The sequence below is a fragment of the Homalodisca vitripennis genome, chromosome 1, assembly GCF_021130785.1.
Source record: "Homalodisca vitripennis isolate AUS2020 chromosome 1, UT_GWSS_2.1, whole genome shotgun sequence".
In the NCBI taxonomy this organism is placed as follows: domain Eukaryota; kingdom Metazoa; phylum Arthropoda; class Insecta; order Hemiptera; family Cicadellidae; genus Homalodisca; species Homalodisca vitripennis.
Window position 1 is genome coordinate 57053343 of NC_060207.1, and position 16205 is coordinate 57069547.

Here is a 16205-nt window from a genome sequence, read left to right on the forward strand (position 1 = left end):
AGCATTACAGCTGCACCATGCCATCTAGGTGAAGAGGTAGTCTCATTGCTTCAATTGTGTACCGGATAAGCAGTGAGACCACCTCTTCATCTAGATTGCACTATATCGTTACATTTTTTAGTCTAGGTGTCTCTGATGTCTAAATAGTGTAAAGGTTTGTTTTGGAGCTTCTTTCTTGTTGGTTTCTTTTTTGCTAACCTTCTTTGGACCTCTTCAGATGAACATGACTCCAGAATCCAGGAGTAAAGTCTGAGATAGCGTCAGATTCCAGATAATGCACAAAGAGGAAGGTGAACTGGTGCTAAATTCAACATTCATATTGAATCAACCCTTGCTATTGTAACTACTAATTTTTCTCTTTTACATCGTATAAAACTGGCATAAACAACTAAACAGATATATGCAACAATTTGTTTTGCCTTACAGTACAACTGTACAGATTTTGTGAACATTTGTAGTTCAAAATCTGAGCAGCTTTTAGGCACTTGCCAAAATAGCATTATAAGTACACCGTTCCTTAGCGTGAGAATACTATTAAAAGTTGGAAATTTTGCTGTAATGTAGCAGTGTTTCCAAACATTTTTGGATTTATAAAAACCATCAATGCTTCTCTACTCCTAGACAACGGACTCTACAGCCCAAATACTTGATGGTTAGGTTTGGATCATAATAGAAGGAACTGGTGCTCTGCTCTGGTACAGTGAGAAGCACCAAAGCTGTGCTCTGTACCACTCTGGCTGAAAGTAAGCCCTGCATCTAAGATTTCTGTCACAAACTGTGTTGAAACAGTACTAATACAATTAATTCTTGATCATTTTTAATTCGCTGTGAACAGCCATGTTTAGTCAACTATATTTACTATATTAAGATATTAAACTAAACTTTTGGATTAATTAATTTTTTGGATTAAGAGAGAACAAAATAAAACATTAGAGACTAATACATTTGTTGTCTATAACTAGTCCTAACCATAGTGCAGGAAGTGTGAATATTGAGTTTAGCTCTATATCACCTTCCGTTAAGCACAGCGTCTGAGATTTGACACTGTCCACGTCTGTTGAAGAGATAAGCAAAGTTGAGGACGAAGACGTTCAAATCAAAATCTTTTCATTATTTTGACGTCAGAGACACCAAGACCAAGAAAGAACAAAAAGTTTAGTTTGCCCACTGTAATCTAGGTGTTGTTACAGGTGTAACAACTACTACCTATCTAGGTGTAGTATTTTTATTGTTTTATTAGGTGCATAACTGAGACACAACCCAAAAATGGTGGAGCAACAAAGAATATTTTTACATAGCCTTTCAAAAGGTTAACTCCTAAAAGGAAAGGAAAGGAATATCACTGTAGTAAAAATGACCTTATTTTGCTCAAATCAGAACCCAATTCCAAAATTTAAGTGTTTTTAATTATGAATATAACCTTGCTAAATACTGTCCTGCCATTTTTACAATTTGAAATACATACATATATTTTAAAGCAGTGTATTTCAGGATCATGCATTTTGAATGATTATTTTGCTTGTTTATTCATTTTTACAAATTCATATATGAACATGTAATAATTTTAACATTAAAATTGTTATACCAATATATTTAGACTGTCACTAATGGTGTTTATGAGTAATAAAATAATTTTAAATACCAATTAACCAACTAATCAAATTTGTTAAAACTTTTTTAATTATGGACATTAATTGTTTAAGGGATATCAACAAGTTGAGTATAACAGTGTTGTGGAAAATAATTTTTGTGAAGCTGTATATTTCAAAGTTCATGTATATTCTGGACTCATTTTGTTAACTCATGGTTCTATTTATATGGTACATGTATATAGATGGCAAGATTTTGTTCAGTCTTCTTCTTCTGTTACAAGCACGAGTCCTAGATAAGTAATCATAATTAATTGAACATAAGTTTGTATAACGGCTGTCACTTATTAGGTTATCAATGATCATATAACATCACTATCAAGAGGGGGTCAAATAGTGATGTAACATACAGTGTAAAATAAATTCATACAATTAACTAAAATATCACCTCAAAAATATTGATTCCAATTTTAAACTAGTTTTTGCAGTTGACTTTTATGATATGTACAAATTATAGCATGTAATAACTTTTTATTAACCTGAGTTAGTCACACTCAGTTTGAAACACATTACTTGTCATGCAAAGTTTAGGAAACTGGGTTTGAATATCTGTTGAAAAACACTGATACAAATGAAACATGAAATTTAAATAACAAAGTGTTTTCAAAGTGAATATGTTATCTTTATCTTAAAATATAAAACTTAACTTTTTGTAGTAGTAAAGTATATTTATAACATTAGTAATATCAATTTAGTAATTAAAGTAAACAACAAAATAACAAAACTAACAAGAAAGTATAGTATGATGTATGATAAAGAGTTTAGAACACAAACAAAACAATCACTGCCCTTGAGTATTCATAAAATACTATTTTACCCATTGATAAGGGGAAGGGTTCTAAAAATCAACTAAACAAAAGAATAATACAAAATAACAAACCTAAAAAAAGTTAATGAACATTTTTGAATTTAAAGAAGTACAATCTACTGGGTTAATATTATCTTTTGGTACTGAATGCCATACAGCTTTATTATTCCTAAAGCTTTTGTTAATATTTGTTTTTGTTTTGTTGTTTTTGTAAGAAATATCATGTCTTAAGTATAGTTTGCAAACACTTTTTCCTTGTTGTATATTTTTTACATTTTTTGTTTTAGATTTACATATAGTTTGTAACATAATGTTGTAAACCAGCTTTAAACTCATTTTCAGGTTACCTGTTACCGAATCATCCCTTGCCGCGTGTTCTCACGTGCATGGGGCTGGCTGAGCAACTGCCACGTACCTGGGCCACTGCGTAGCTATGTATACGGTCTGTACTCTTCGATGTACGGTGTCAACCTGGACGAAATGGCAGGAGACCTCACAGACTATCCAAGCCTCGCCCAATTCTTCACTAGAGAGCTCAGGCAGGGCGTTAGGCCAATAGACTTGTCAAACTGTGTTGTGAGTAGAGTCCATTATTAATTTGTCAGTTTAACACCTGAAATAAGCATTTCAAAGAGTCCACTTTGACTCATGTAACCCAAAATAAATATAATGACTTCATATTTACCAAGTTTATTATATTGGTATAAGACGGTATTTACAAGTTCAATAAATAGTCACGATACAGTAGTCTAAGCTAAAGTTTTATTGCACCACTGTGAACATTTTTGTTTAAAATTAGCTATAGAAAACAATTAAAAATAAATATAGAGATACAAATAAGAATCAAATTATATACATACAAAATTTTATATAAAAAATAAAATTTGGTTTAGATTTATCATGAAGGGTACAAAACCATTGGTATCCCTACAAAGTGCAAACGTTTTTTGAGCACATTTTGCATACTACATACTAAAAATTTGAAGAACTTACCTTGATGAATAAAGTAGGTATAGTTAATTCACTGTACTGCTTTTTAAGTACTTCTTGACACACATTCTCAAATATTTGTTATATCAGTAACACTGCAGTCTAGATACTGTTTAAGTTTATAAAAAATATACTATACGAGAATGACACTAATGCTTGTTGTATTTCTCAACAACTTGAAAAAGATTTTGAAAGATGTGTATGATTGGTCAGATATGGAGAAAAAAGCTTTTTCATTGTACAGTATATGCTTTTTAAATACTCATATTAAGGTCATATTAAATTTGGTAAAATAAGATGGTAATTTACTTTTAAAGTTGAAAATGCATTCACTCACCTATTACAGGAATAATTAGCAAACACCTAGTTTATTATCTTCACAATAGTATTTTGTGTTTCTTAGCTTCATTATGGATAGAGAATTTGATTCTAAAATCAGCAATTCATGACATTATTCAATCCTCAGTTCATGACATTGTACGGTTGTTATTAAAGGTGTCTCCAGCAGACGGCAGAGTGCTGAACAATGGAAAGATCTGCTCCTGTCATGTGGAACAGATTAAGGGTGTAACATACAAGATCCAGAGGTTCCTGGGGGAGCCAACCTGGCGTCCGACAGCCAAGAAACCGGAACTGAACATGGACTGTGACATAGAGTTCGTGCGGGAGGTAGCAGCCGGATGGTCAAAGAGCAACAGGATGGACGAGAACGACAACGAGGTGGTGGCTCATAAAAACAAACGAGTAGTTCCTGAAGGGTACTGGGGAGGAATAGATATTGTGAGATACTTGTTCAGGCCTGTGGAGGAGGAGTGCTACGTGACTGAGAACTGGGAAGAGTACAAGTCCCAGTTGCTGACAGATCCGAGGAACGAGTTATACCAAACTGTGGTGTACCTGGCGCCTGGCGACTACCACCGCTTCCACTCTCCTACTCACTGGCAAGTCAAGTTCAGGAGACATTTTCAAGGTTAGTGTGGTTGGATTAACTTTTTCCTTTTAGATGTGACCACTCTGGTGACGTTGCTGATTTTCACTTCCACTTGAACGTGGCCACTCTGGTGTCTATTTGACAGCAATATGGTTTTATTATATTATATAGTTATTATTGTAACTTGTCAATCTAGTGGTATAGATTTGAAATAGCTGTTTCAACCTTGTTATTAAATATATACAGGATGTATTTTTTCCCAGCTCTGGAGTTGCATGAAACTCTTATTACAACAGTTTGTGATCAGCTGATATCACTGATACAGTTTTTTGTTGTTGCTATCCTAAATGCCATACAAAGGTGATTTGTTTGCTTTATATTACATTTTTATAATTTGTGTTTATTTGCAATTACTACGCACAATTTGTTGTTCATACTACTTCTAAATAGAGTATAATTGGCTATATATGTTGTAGAGTTTAATTAAAATTGTTCTCAGATCTTAGAATAATGTTATACTACTTTGTGAAATTGCTGTCCATACTCTTTTATTAAATTTAACAACCCTGAATAGGTTAACATTTTTTAATAAATTAACCTGAACAAATCGGAAAAATTTTAAAAAGTGTATTTTCATTTAAATATTATTGTTTGTTTTAGAAATATAAGGAAACCCTTAAGTAATAGTTTATTTACAATTGGTAACACCTGTGCTATGTCTCACACAAAGCAAAAACACTATGTAAATACATATTTAAAAAATATACAAGATGTGGATTAGCACTGGTGGAGCCACAGAATGAACGCAATTAGGCTCAATAACTTACAACTGGTTACGTGACTCCCTCGCCCACCCTTCTTCGTGTTTCATCTGACTCCCGTACTTATTCCGCGTCATTTATAAACGATTAACCTTTTATCTGTGCGTCAGAAAAGATTTTGAGTATCCAGAAAGAACAGCGCGTATCAAATTTCTTTTCAAAAATATAAAATGTGCAAGTGAAACATTATTGTAATATTACAACAAGTGTATGATGACGACGGTCTATCACGAACACAAGTGTTTGAGTGGTGTAAATGATTTAAATATGGCCATGAAGACACAAGTGACAACACACATATTGGCAGACTATCGTTATAAAAAACTGATACTAACATTGAAAATATTGGTAACTTCGTTTAACTACATTACTGGAAATTAGTCAGAATTACAACATTAGCGTCCTCACTACCCTACATGAGCATGTACGGAGAAAATGGAACGATTTGTGGAAAATCAAGGACTTCACCAGGCTCCAGTTCACAAAGCTTATCAGTGAAGACGTTTTTGGCCAAACACAACATCCCCGTCTGAGCCCATCCACTCTACTCACCTGACTTTGGCCCCCTGTGACTTTTTTGTTCTCTAAAGTCAAGTCAGCTTTGAAAGGAACGAGATTTTATACTGTTGAAACAGTAAAAGAAAAGAGGAGGGGGGACATGACTGTGTTAGTGCTGTGGCTCCATCAATACTAACCCGGTTATTTTCAAGCCGCCTCATGTATATAAGTGATTTTTAGTAAGTTTTTACCGGATAATTTGTGCTCAATATAATGCTTGACCAGAATCTAAAATCTTACATAATAGTCAAAATAAGTTCATAATTATATTTTATTTAAAGCCATGTTAAAATAATACACTAGTCAGATGGGATACTTTCTGAAAAATTTGCACATTGTGCAAATCTTAAAATCGAGAATTTAAGTTTTAGGATGCAAAGACCTCGAATGAAGGCATGTTTTAGTAATACATTTGAATCCTTTTAGTGCCGTAGCATAATAAAAGAGTTAGTCCGAAAAATACTAGATTTCTCTCAAGGCACTGCTGAAAAGTGCCACTTTCAGCGATTTTGTATCATTTTATTAAAACATCCATAAAATCATAACGGTTTTTAAATAGGCCCTTAATTGTTTTGTTATTTTCTTTACAGATGTTTAATTAAAAACACATAAAAATGCATAATATACTGTTAATTTATTACATTAAAAAACACAAATGGTACTTTTAAATAGTTTTGGAACATTTTCAGTTTCTTATGCAAAATAGCAATTGAAAAAAATATTTCCTCAAAGCAACTGATACTAACTACTATACTATCCACAAAACTGTAAAAATGACACTACTTTTTATGTAAACCCATGTTTTTACATTTTCTTGTAGACCTAATCTAAACTGATGAGATTCTTAAACACAGTTTATAAAAAGTGCACAGGCTATCATCTCGTTCTGAATAAGTGAACATTTGAATTGAAAAATGTATTTAGAAATAAAAATGTTAGGTATAATGGAAAACAGTTAACAAATCTTCTATTTTAATGTAATTTAATTTTTAAAACAAAAATATTTATTATAGTATATATATTTTTAGTTTTACATGAGAACTAGCACTTTGAAATAATTATTCTTCTATAAAACATAATATGAATTAAAAGAGAAAATTAAACTAAATACTAATATAAAAAGTTGATTAATTTTTTTTAACTGTAAAAGTGATGTTTTTAGAAACCAACATTTTCACTTTGTTGTGTTGTTTTACTTTAAATCTTAAACTAAGCATCTAATTAGTCTTACAAAATTGCTATAAATATATTTTTCTTGTAATTCGGTTCATTCTGATTGTTTATATACATACAATTTATTATACATTAAAAAGAATTATCGTAGAAGACGTTGGTACTAAAAGGGTTAATTCTTGAAAATTCAAATAATGTATTAACTTACCACTGATTGATTGTATTTCAGGTGAATTATTGAGTGTGAATCCTCTGATTGCGGGCTGGGTACCAGAACTGTTCAGCCTCAATGAAAGGGTGGTGTACGTGGGAGAGTGGGAACACGGGTTCTTCAGCATGACAGCTGTGGGAGCAACAAACGTCGGTTCTATCAGGGTACACAGTGATAAGGTACATATGATAAAAAGATTTCACAAATGGAAAACGTTACTCTATGAAGAAAATAAGAATAATTAATGATTTTATTCATATCTAAGATATTGTTAACATGTTCGCTGCGGCAAGAGCGGCCAATGATGTACCCGATATGCGTCAAAATTCGAACTTGCGATTTTCGTTGAATTGGCGTTATTTTGGTTTGATGCGAAAATAATTATATTCGATTATATTACGTTCTTATGCGTTCGTAATCATCGGGACTGTCCGGACAGTTGCCCGCATTTTTGGCATGGCATCATTTATGTTAACATATGATGGGCTATATAACATTTAACTATAACTTACCAAATGTGTTGTGTGATGTCCAAAATTAGCAAGAATACTTCAATCGACTTTGATATGCATCAGGTTCCGTTGCTAGACAACGCTACTGTCCGGACAGTAGTCCCGCACATAGCGTAAAACACCCACAGAGCCTGCGGTGCAGATCGCCGCCGCGTGCTGTCCACACAGTAAAACAAATAAAAGTATCGTTTGAATGAATTTACTAAGGAGACAATACATACTGTATACAAAAAAGCAAAATATATGAATACTGTGTACAATCAAAATATTGACACCACACATATAGATAAAATCGCAATACCGGTAAAAGATTGCCTTACTTTTAATTTAGTAGTAATAACCTCCATCCATTTTGTAAACAAGCCTAGCTGCTAATACGTCTGCTCACGAAAACAATAACACAAGGAAAAAGAAATTAGGAACACGTGTTTTATTGTTTTCCTACTGGTTCATAATAGCAATAAACATGTGAAATTTCAGCTGCTTCGCTGGCACTGTCGGGACAGTAGGCCCGCATTTCCAGGATGAACTGACGTATCAGAAAGTAAGTATATTTCATCTAGAACAAGCTTGAAAAGTTTCTGACAATTCCCGCAAGATCGCAGCACGTGACAAGCGAAACGAATAAGCAATGCATTGTGCGTATCGGCACTGTCCGGACAGTGCCTCGCAGTTTTGGCGAGGGTCACGGGACTGTCCGGACAATGACCCGCAGCGAACGTGTTACTAACAATTAAGCTGCAATTTTGTTTTTGCCTGATTTGTACCTTATATTTTAGATATCAAAAGAATATAGATATGAGAATTTTCTCTTGTCCAGCTGGTGACAGACTCTTCGGTATATTACTATATAGTTAACTAATATTATATATAGCAGGCCGGTTCAACCAGTTGGACCGAATATTTGAAAGTTGGATTACACAAAGGTCTGTATTAAATGTGCTTAAGATAAAATCTTTAAAACCCAAAGTATTATAGACTGAGTCATTCCCATGTGAGAGCGTAGTTAAATCAGAGTAACTCTTATAAAGTGAATATTTTTGTAATTTGTGTTATAAAACAAGGTATTTTTTTAAATATTATAATAAAATTATCTTTTTACTTACATAAAAAAAGGTAATAACAAAAAACTAAAAATTTTAAGTTTCAACTAAAGTTTTATATATACAATATTTTTTTAGCTATACCATATGAAAGAACATTACAAACTAAACAAAAACCATATATAATATGGTGTGTTGGAGCAATAATTGGCCAGATACTGCAATATATACAAAATACAACAAAAAGGAATTTTTGTTGAAGTTTGTCAAAAGCTTAGAAACAATATTATAATTTCCTATTTCATTCAATTAAGTGAAGTATTGAAGTATTTAACCTGTAATTGTAATGTAGGTAAACTATAAAGTTCACACAGGCCTACATATAACCTTACATCACCTAAAATCAATAGTTTGGTTGGAACTTACGTGTTGCTTCCACCACCAATTCAACACTGAAATATATGTCAACAAACAAATAAACAACAGAAAAGAAGTTCATACATACATATTAAGTTCTACTAAACACAATGACAGAACAATAATAACAACAGTTTTCAGCATGAACACATTAAACTAGCTAGTACCAACGTAACCAACCAACTAATCAAACTGCGTAGTTAATGGCAACAATTAATAGCTAATCAACTATTTTTCTGTAATGAAAAATTACTGCAAAGAAGCCAGGGAACGATAAAAATTGGTCACAAGCGGTTGTTTGAAACGAGCAGATTGCCATGAAATAAGTTGTTTGTCAAAACAAAAATAAACTATATGTAATATTAATACAAATACTACAAATATTAATATAAATATAAATCATTTATTAGGTAGGCGGCTGCAATTTATGCACATATCTTATTGTCTACTATGTAGATGCTGCAGCACACAAAGGGTTAAATCATGACTGTGTAGTTTGTAAGTTAAATCCTCTAGGAATCTCTAGAACAGTATTAGAAATTTTGACAGCTACTTAAATAATAGGCAGCAGATGGTGAAAGTTGAATGTCTCTCTTATAACACTCTTGGGAAAGTATAATCATCTCTAACACCAGTACAGAGAGGTATGTTCTAAGGATGAGCGTTGGGTCTTGTCCTATTCTTGCTGCTAACAAAGACGTACAAAACAAACTTACTGATATCTGCCATACTGTCATGTTTGCAGACAACACTGTCATATAACAGTTGAAGAAATTCAAATGGGCAGATTGACATCAAAGCCTATATGCTTTTAATCTGGCTAAACGATACTGCAACTCAAATGACCTTGTGTTGAATGAGGGGAAAACTCTGGAGATGGTTTATAGGACCTGAAAAAAATTGAAATTGATATTGGACAGTCTGGTCTAAAGAGAGAAGAAAATACACTTGTGTTTGTGATAGATAAGAACCTTACCTGCCAACCTTAACTTAACCAGTTCAGCACAGGAATTTATGTTATCAAATGAACTAAACAAATAGATGGGAGTACTGTAGCAAAATTGTGTATTTTGCACTTTTGGAATTCTACACAAGGTATGTATGGCTCTGAAATATAAGGTGGAACAGCCAGCTCAAATCTTGAAAGAGTTCTTATTAAACAGAAAAGAACAATGAGGTGCCTTTCAGAACTGATATATAAAGACACCAAAAGTATTATGAATCTTTTAAAGTATTAAAATTCTAACTTTGGTGGCATTGTACATAAGGGAAGTCATCCTGCATGTAGGTAGCACTAAATAAGACAGGCACAGGGATTCCAGCATAACACTAGAAACATAATCAATTTTCTACTGTCAACTCGTATTTTTTTTCAAAACCAGCCCAGATATAATTTCTTATTAAATTTATATCAAAGCAGTTTCAAGTAGTTTCTGTAATAAAATATATTTGAATACTCTCATGCGAAAGTGGACCAAATAATAATAAGTGGTATCATGGATTTACATTGTGTTTACCTTCTTGTTGTTGACAATACTGATAACATATTTGTCTTGTTCTAATCTGGCAGATTACACCTTGGTTCAAGGTCAAAACATGACCCTTGAGTCTGATGTAACATCTTGAGGCACATTCTCTTGAAGATGAATGAATAAAATTATTTTTTTAACACAATCTATTACCATATAATAATAATAACAACATAAGTATATTCTAAAATTCTATTATAACATTTTCTGTAGATACCTTACTTATAGAAACATTCGCTGCGATACAAGTCGTGTACTGACTTTAGGTCAGGCGGGGTAGTTGAGAGGAGCGTCTACCGCAGTCAATGTGTTAAACTGAATAAATTGACTAAAATGCATTTCTATTAGATTTTTGAATTCTAATATAGAGGAACTGAACTTGAATATTCAAACCTTAACTCATTTAGGCTCATAATTTTGAAATTTTTCATGCCTAGAGAGCATCCGTTTTTTAACAAAATTGTAACTAACGTTTGATGAGGAGAATTGTATCTTCAACACTAATAGAGATATTAAAATGATTTTTAAAACATTTGTGTTTGTATAAACTAGAGAAAATAAAAAAGACTTTGGTTTGTGCAGGACAAAAACTTTACTAAAAAAAAAACAACTTCTTAAGCTCACAAAAATGTATTTATTTATTTTTTCAAATAAACAAAAAAAAGTATTAAAAAAGTCTTGAAGTCATATTACGTACATATATTTATTTACGGGTTAGTTGTTAAGAGATATCGAATTATTTAAACAGTTTATTTATATAAAAAAGTGACCGAAATATAAAGAAACAATAATAACGGTAAAAAGCTGAAATTACATATCAGTAACAAAAATGTTAACATAGACATAACTAATTTTGCTTTTCTGTGTTCAAAGTATTTTAATATTTTTTCACTTCGTAATTTAATATAAATACACTAAATGATAGCATAAACTAAACATAATGTTACGTTTTTGTGATAGGTGAGAATAGGTGGGTGTCAATTTCTTTTTTCTCACGTTGTCAATCGTAGTACACACACAATAATTCATAAAAAAACTAAACTGTGATGTAAATAAACTCAAAATAACGTCAGGCAGCTGGCTATAGGATGTCAGAGGTGAAAGCAAGCAGTGTCAAGTGTGTAATTTATTTTTTCTCACACTGTTGCAGATTGTATTACTAAATTAAAAGACATTTAACACTATACAAATTGTTATTAATGTATGGATTGAAATTTGCCTGAATAAAAGTGAGTTATCCACTTTTTGTAATCTATAACCCAAACTATCTATATCTGTTAGGCTTAAAATATCAACTAATGATGGATCATTAGTTACCTTAAAAGGGTTAATGAACCAATGAAAAATTGAAATGATTCACCAATTTAAATATGATCGTCTTAAAAAAAGGGCTAAAAATTTCACACCTTAAAGATTATGTTTCGATAGTCATGGCTAAACAAAGAAATTAAGAGTTGTGGGTATATATTAGAGAGTTAGGGATGGGAAACTGACCTTGACAGTGTGGTAAGGCGAGGTATGAATGCCTTCAGATAGCATATGTTGATAAGTCAGGCACTGTGATTAATGACACAAGGGTTAATGTAAGGTTGAACAATAAATACAACAAAGGTAGAGGAATACATTCAAGTAAGGGAGGTGCAAAAGCCATTTTATGACTAAGTGCAGGGTATTTGATTCTTCACTCAGATAAAAAGTTGAAAAATTACCTAATAAATACAATGCATCTATTCATATACCAGAAAGATTTGTATGTTTATGTTCATTATTTTTTAACAAAACAGTTTACATTTATACATTATAATTGTTTATTTAAGATTGTGTTATGCCTTTATAGCTTGTTACCATTTGTTAAGTATTTGTTTATTTCATGATAGTGTCATTATTCTATAACGGTTCATGACATTATAACATAGATACTAAGTTATTTATTTTTATGGTTGGCATTTGATAATTTTTATTAAATAGTTCTAGGATTTAGAAATGTACTTGTAAAGAAATGTCATACTGATATTTAAGTAATGAAATGAACTGAACAAATTTTACACAAATTTGACAAGACTTGTCCATACCATTTTGAATAGTTCTTATAATAGTTTCTGTAAATTTCTTTGTATTGTTATTATAGACGTTACACACTAACACTCGCAAGTGGAGAGATGGCTCCAGGCACAGAGACAAATACATGAATGTTGTCTGGAAGAAGGGGGAGGAGGTGGGAGAGTTCAGGATGGGTTCTACGATAGTTCTCATCTTTGAAGCTCCGAAAGACTTCTCCTTCAATGTTGGACAAAATCAGAGAGTCAAGGTTGGAGAAGCTTTGACATGTCCGTTAAGAAATTGCAGTAATTGATGTAAATTGTAGGTAAGTTTTACTTCTTTACAGTGGAACTTTTATAGAGGTGATCTAATTATAATTAAGTCAATTTGTTGGTTGTGTTTCAAAAGTTTTTACTGGATTTCATTTTTTTTTTTTTTTTTTTTTTTTTTTTTTTTTTTTTTTACAGTGGAGAAACATTTTTGTTTCTATTCCATTAGTAAAATCCAACTAAACAGAATTCTCAGTCACCAATAAAACAAAGCAGAGTAGCTGTTTTCAGTATTAAGACATTTTTAGCAGAGTATAGTTTTAAAAGTGAGGAATTAATAATCTTTTATTTTAATCATTTTTTGTCTGATTGGTTACCACTTGTTGGTGTGCAAAAGTTTTACCTATTTTATGCAAAAAAGAAAAAAATAATAAATGTGGGGAAAATACAGTTTAATTTAAAAACAAATAATGGAGCACTATTATAAAGTTATGTGGCAAGGAACGGATGCTTAATTGTTAATATTAGCCTGTTTGTCAAAATGATTATACTACAGTAAATCATAGTCAATGTAAACCCAGACATCTTACTGAGGTTGATTACTAGAACCAGACAACAGAATTCACAATGTTCTGCCAATGGAAGTTACTAATTCTAAACTTGTACCTCAATAAATTCTGCAGCCAAAATAAATGTTTACTTTTTGTGTTTAATTTAATACTTCTTTTTTCCATATTATTTTACATATTTTCAATTTAATTAGTATTTTTACTTAAAGTCATTTAGTTCATCAAGCAAATAAGAACTAGCACCTAAATTGTGTTTTTAACAAAAATAAGATTTATAAAATACATAAATCATGTTTCAAAATAATTTTTTTAGCATCACGTTAATAATTATTTTACTGATTTATTAAAAGAAAATATGTAAAAGCTACTCTGGGCAGAGATACATAATATTTTTTAATATTTGGATTCAGGAAAGTAAAATTTAGCAGACATTATGTTAAATGCCATTTGTAAAGGGTATCTGTTATGCAAATGGAACGAACATGGCTATTCACGGATTAACTTAATGTACAAAAATAAATCCAGGTTTTGTGCATAAAACATGTGCATGATAATACTAAATTAAAGATAAATATTTATGATAGAACTGGAGAAATTAACTTTAATTAAAATTTTAAAATAATTTGTTGCAAGTTAGAATAGAATACAAAATACTTCACTCCTTTGTAAAACACTTTATAAACACAAAATAAAATAATTCTAAAAGATGCAAGCAATTAGCGAACAATACACTAGAATTATTGACATAAAATAATTCTAAAAGATGCAAACAATTAGCGAACAATATACTAGAATTATTGACAACAGCATAATAGCAATTGGGAAATTAACATGGCAACTAAATGTTGCGTTGTTCTTATCTACAAGTTGGTTCAATGATTTTGTAGATAACTAAATACTCATTAATTGTCACTCAAGACTGTAATGTTGGTTAGATCAATCTTTCTTCTTAGTTTTGATATGATTTTCTATATTTTAATATATTAATAAAGTAAAAAAATAACTTCGACAAATTAGACGTTTTCAGATTTTACAAAACATTACATTTTAAAACAATTATTATATGAATACGTATTTTGCTTACTGATTTTGAGTCATTGATTCTGGAAGCCATGAATACACTCTTCCAATAACAAGACTCTTCGGTATATATAATATAAACTGTCAACAGGGAATCTTAATTGACATAAAACAGTATTCTTTATTCACAAAACATCAAGAGTTGTGATGGCACAATACATAACAATATTTATATTAAAGTCATAATCGTTTTAGTTGTCTTCATGATGTAGATACTCTTGCAGTGAGTAGAAAGCTCTCTGTGATAGCATTGTTGAGCTTTCTCTTAAGCATCTTCTCTGTCGGGTTTCTTATCTCAGCTGGTAAATGGGTTTACAATTTTGGACCGATATAGGATGGCTTCTTTTCCATATCATGAAAGGGTAGTGTGCAGGAAGAGTGTACAGCAGAGGTTCCCAAACTTTTTTGGCCCACGGCTCTCTTTGAGTACAGACATGGCTTTGCGGTGCACCTAGTATAATTTATCCGTTTTGCATAAATTATACTAGGCCGCGGCGCACACTTTGGGAAACTCTGGTGTACAGGGATCCATGCTGGGTGTTATAGTCATGCAGATCATGTTGCTGGGGCAGTTCTTTACTATCAGTATATAAGACCACTTCTTAGATGTAAAGTGATAAAATTGTCAAGATTCTCAGTTTTTTGAAGGTTTTCCTGAAGCTATCTCTTGATCCAAGGTGTCCAAGCATTCTTATAGCTCTTTTTGTATAATAAAGATTCTTTGGAGGTCTGCTGAGGTGTATCCCCACGTTGCAATTTCATACCTCAGATGGAACTCTTAAGAGTGAGTGAGTCAAATGTCAGTATTGCTGTAGTAATGTCAGAAATATGAGTTGTGCGTTTTAGTATAAAGAGGTAGGTGTTTAGTTTTTTACATAGCAAGTTCATATATTCAGCCCATGATAGTCATAATCAACTAGTATTTCTAGAAATTTAGCTTTACGTGTAATTTCCACATCAGATATACTAGTAACTTAATTTTTCCTTCTCCCAAAACCAAGTTGGTTTTTTTACATACCTATTGACAACTAAGTTATTTTCATGGCAATATTGATAAGCCATGTTCATTGCTATATATGATTTAACTAGGTAGTCAGATGAGCTATATTACAGGAGTGTTGTCTTGTCTTCATACATTAAAATTAAATAGTACTGATCAAGATATTCTGGTATGTAATTTATGAATAATATGAATAGCACAGGTACTAGAACACATCCCTGAGGTATTCCTCTTTCTACTAATCTTTGCATGTTAGGAGATTAGGTCTGAACTGTAAACATTCAAGTTTATAATGAAAGATGTAACATAACTAAAGAGAGTTTTAGTATGTTTTTATTATAAAACTTTGGATCTTTATCTTTCAATTGACATAAGTTTTAGTCCTAACAAAGCCATATTAGACTTGACATACTGTCTTAATTTTATAGTAAACCTTTACTGAAAATTCAACATTTTTAAGTAACTAGACAAACTTATGAAAGCATATTTTTACTATTCTTAATGGATTATAGTAATGTGACAAACAGACTTCTGAAACAGAGACTGACATCTGAATAAGACATTGTCAGTTAAGTATTAAGCATTGTTCAAGTATTAATAGCCTT

At 31.7% G+C, this 16205-nt stretch overlaps 1 protein-coding gene and 1 long non-coding RNA gene across 3 annotated transcripts in view; one reads left to right on the forward strand and one right to left on the reverse strand.

Moving 5' to 3' along the window:
- The window catches only part of LOC124362019 (phosphatidylserine decarboxylase proenzyme, mitochondrial-like), a 32258-nt gene that overhangs the window by 13480 nt on the left and 2573 nt on the right, over positions 1-16205 (forward strand). For both annotated transcript variants that reach the window (XM_046816172.1, XM_046816164.1), the window contains exons 3-6: positions 2800-3033; positions 3943-4417; positions 7160-7320; positions 12771-13007. In XM_046816172.1, coding sequence (XP_046672128.1) covers positions 2800-3033; positions 3943-4417; positions 7160-7320; positions 12771-12995 — 1095 coding nt within the window. In that variant the 3' untranslated portion in view covers positions 12996-13007. The remainder of the gene's footprint in view (positions 1-2799; positions 3034-3942; positions 4418-7159; positions 7321-12770; positions 13008-16205) is intronic.
- On the reverse strand, positions 3198-7266 carry LOC124362039. The gene is made up of 2 exons (XR_006922413.1): positions 7139-7266; positions 3198-4512 (listed from the first exon to the last, which is right to left on the reverse strand). It is a non-coding gene; the product is annotated as an uncharacterized LOC124362039 (long non-coding RNA).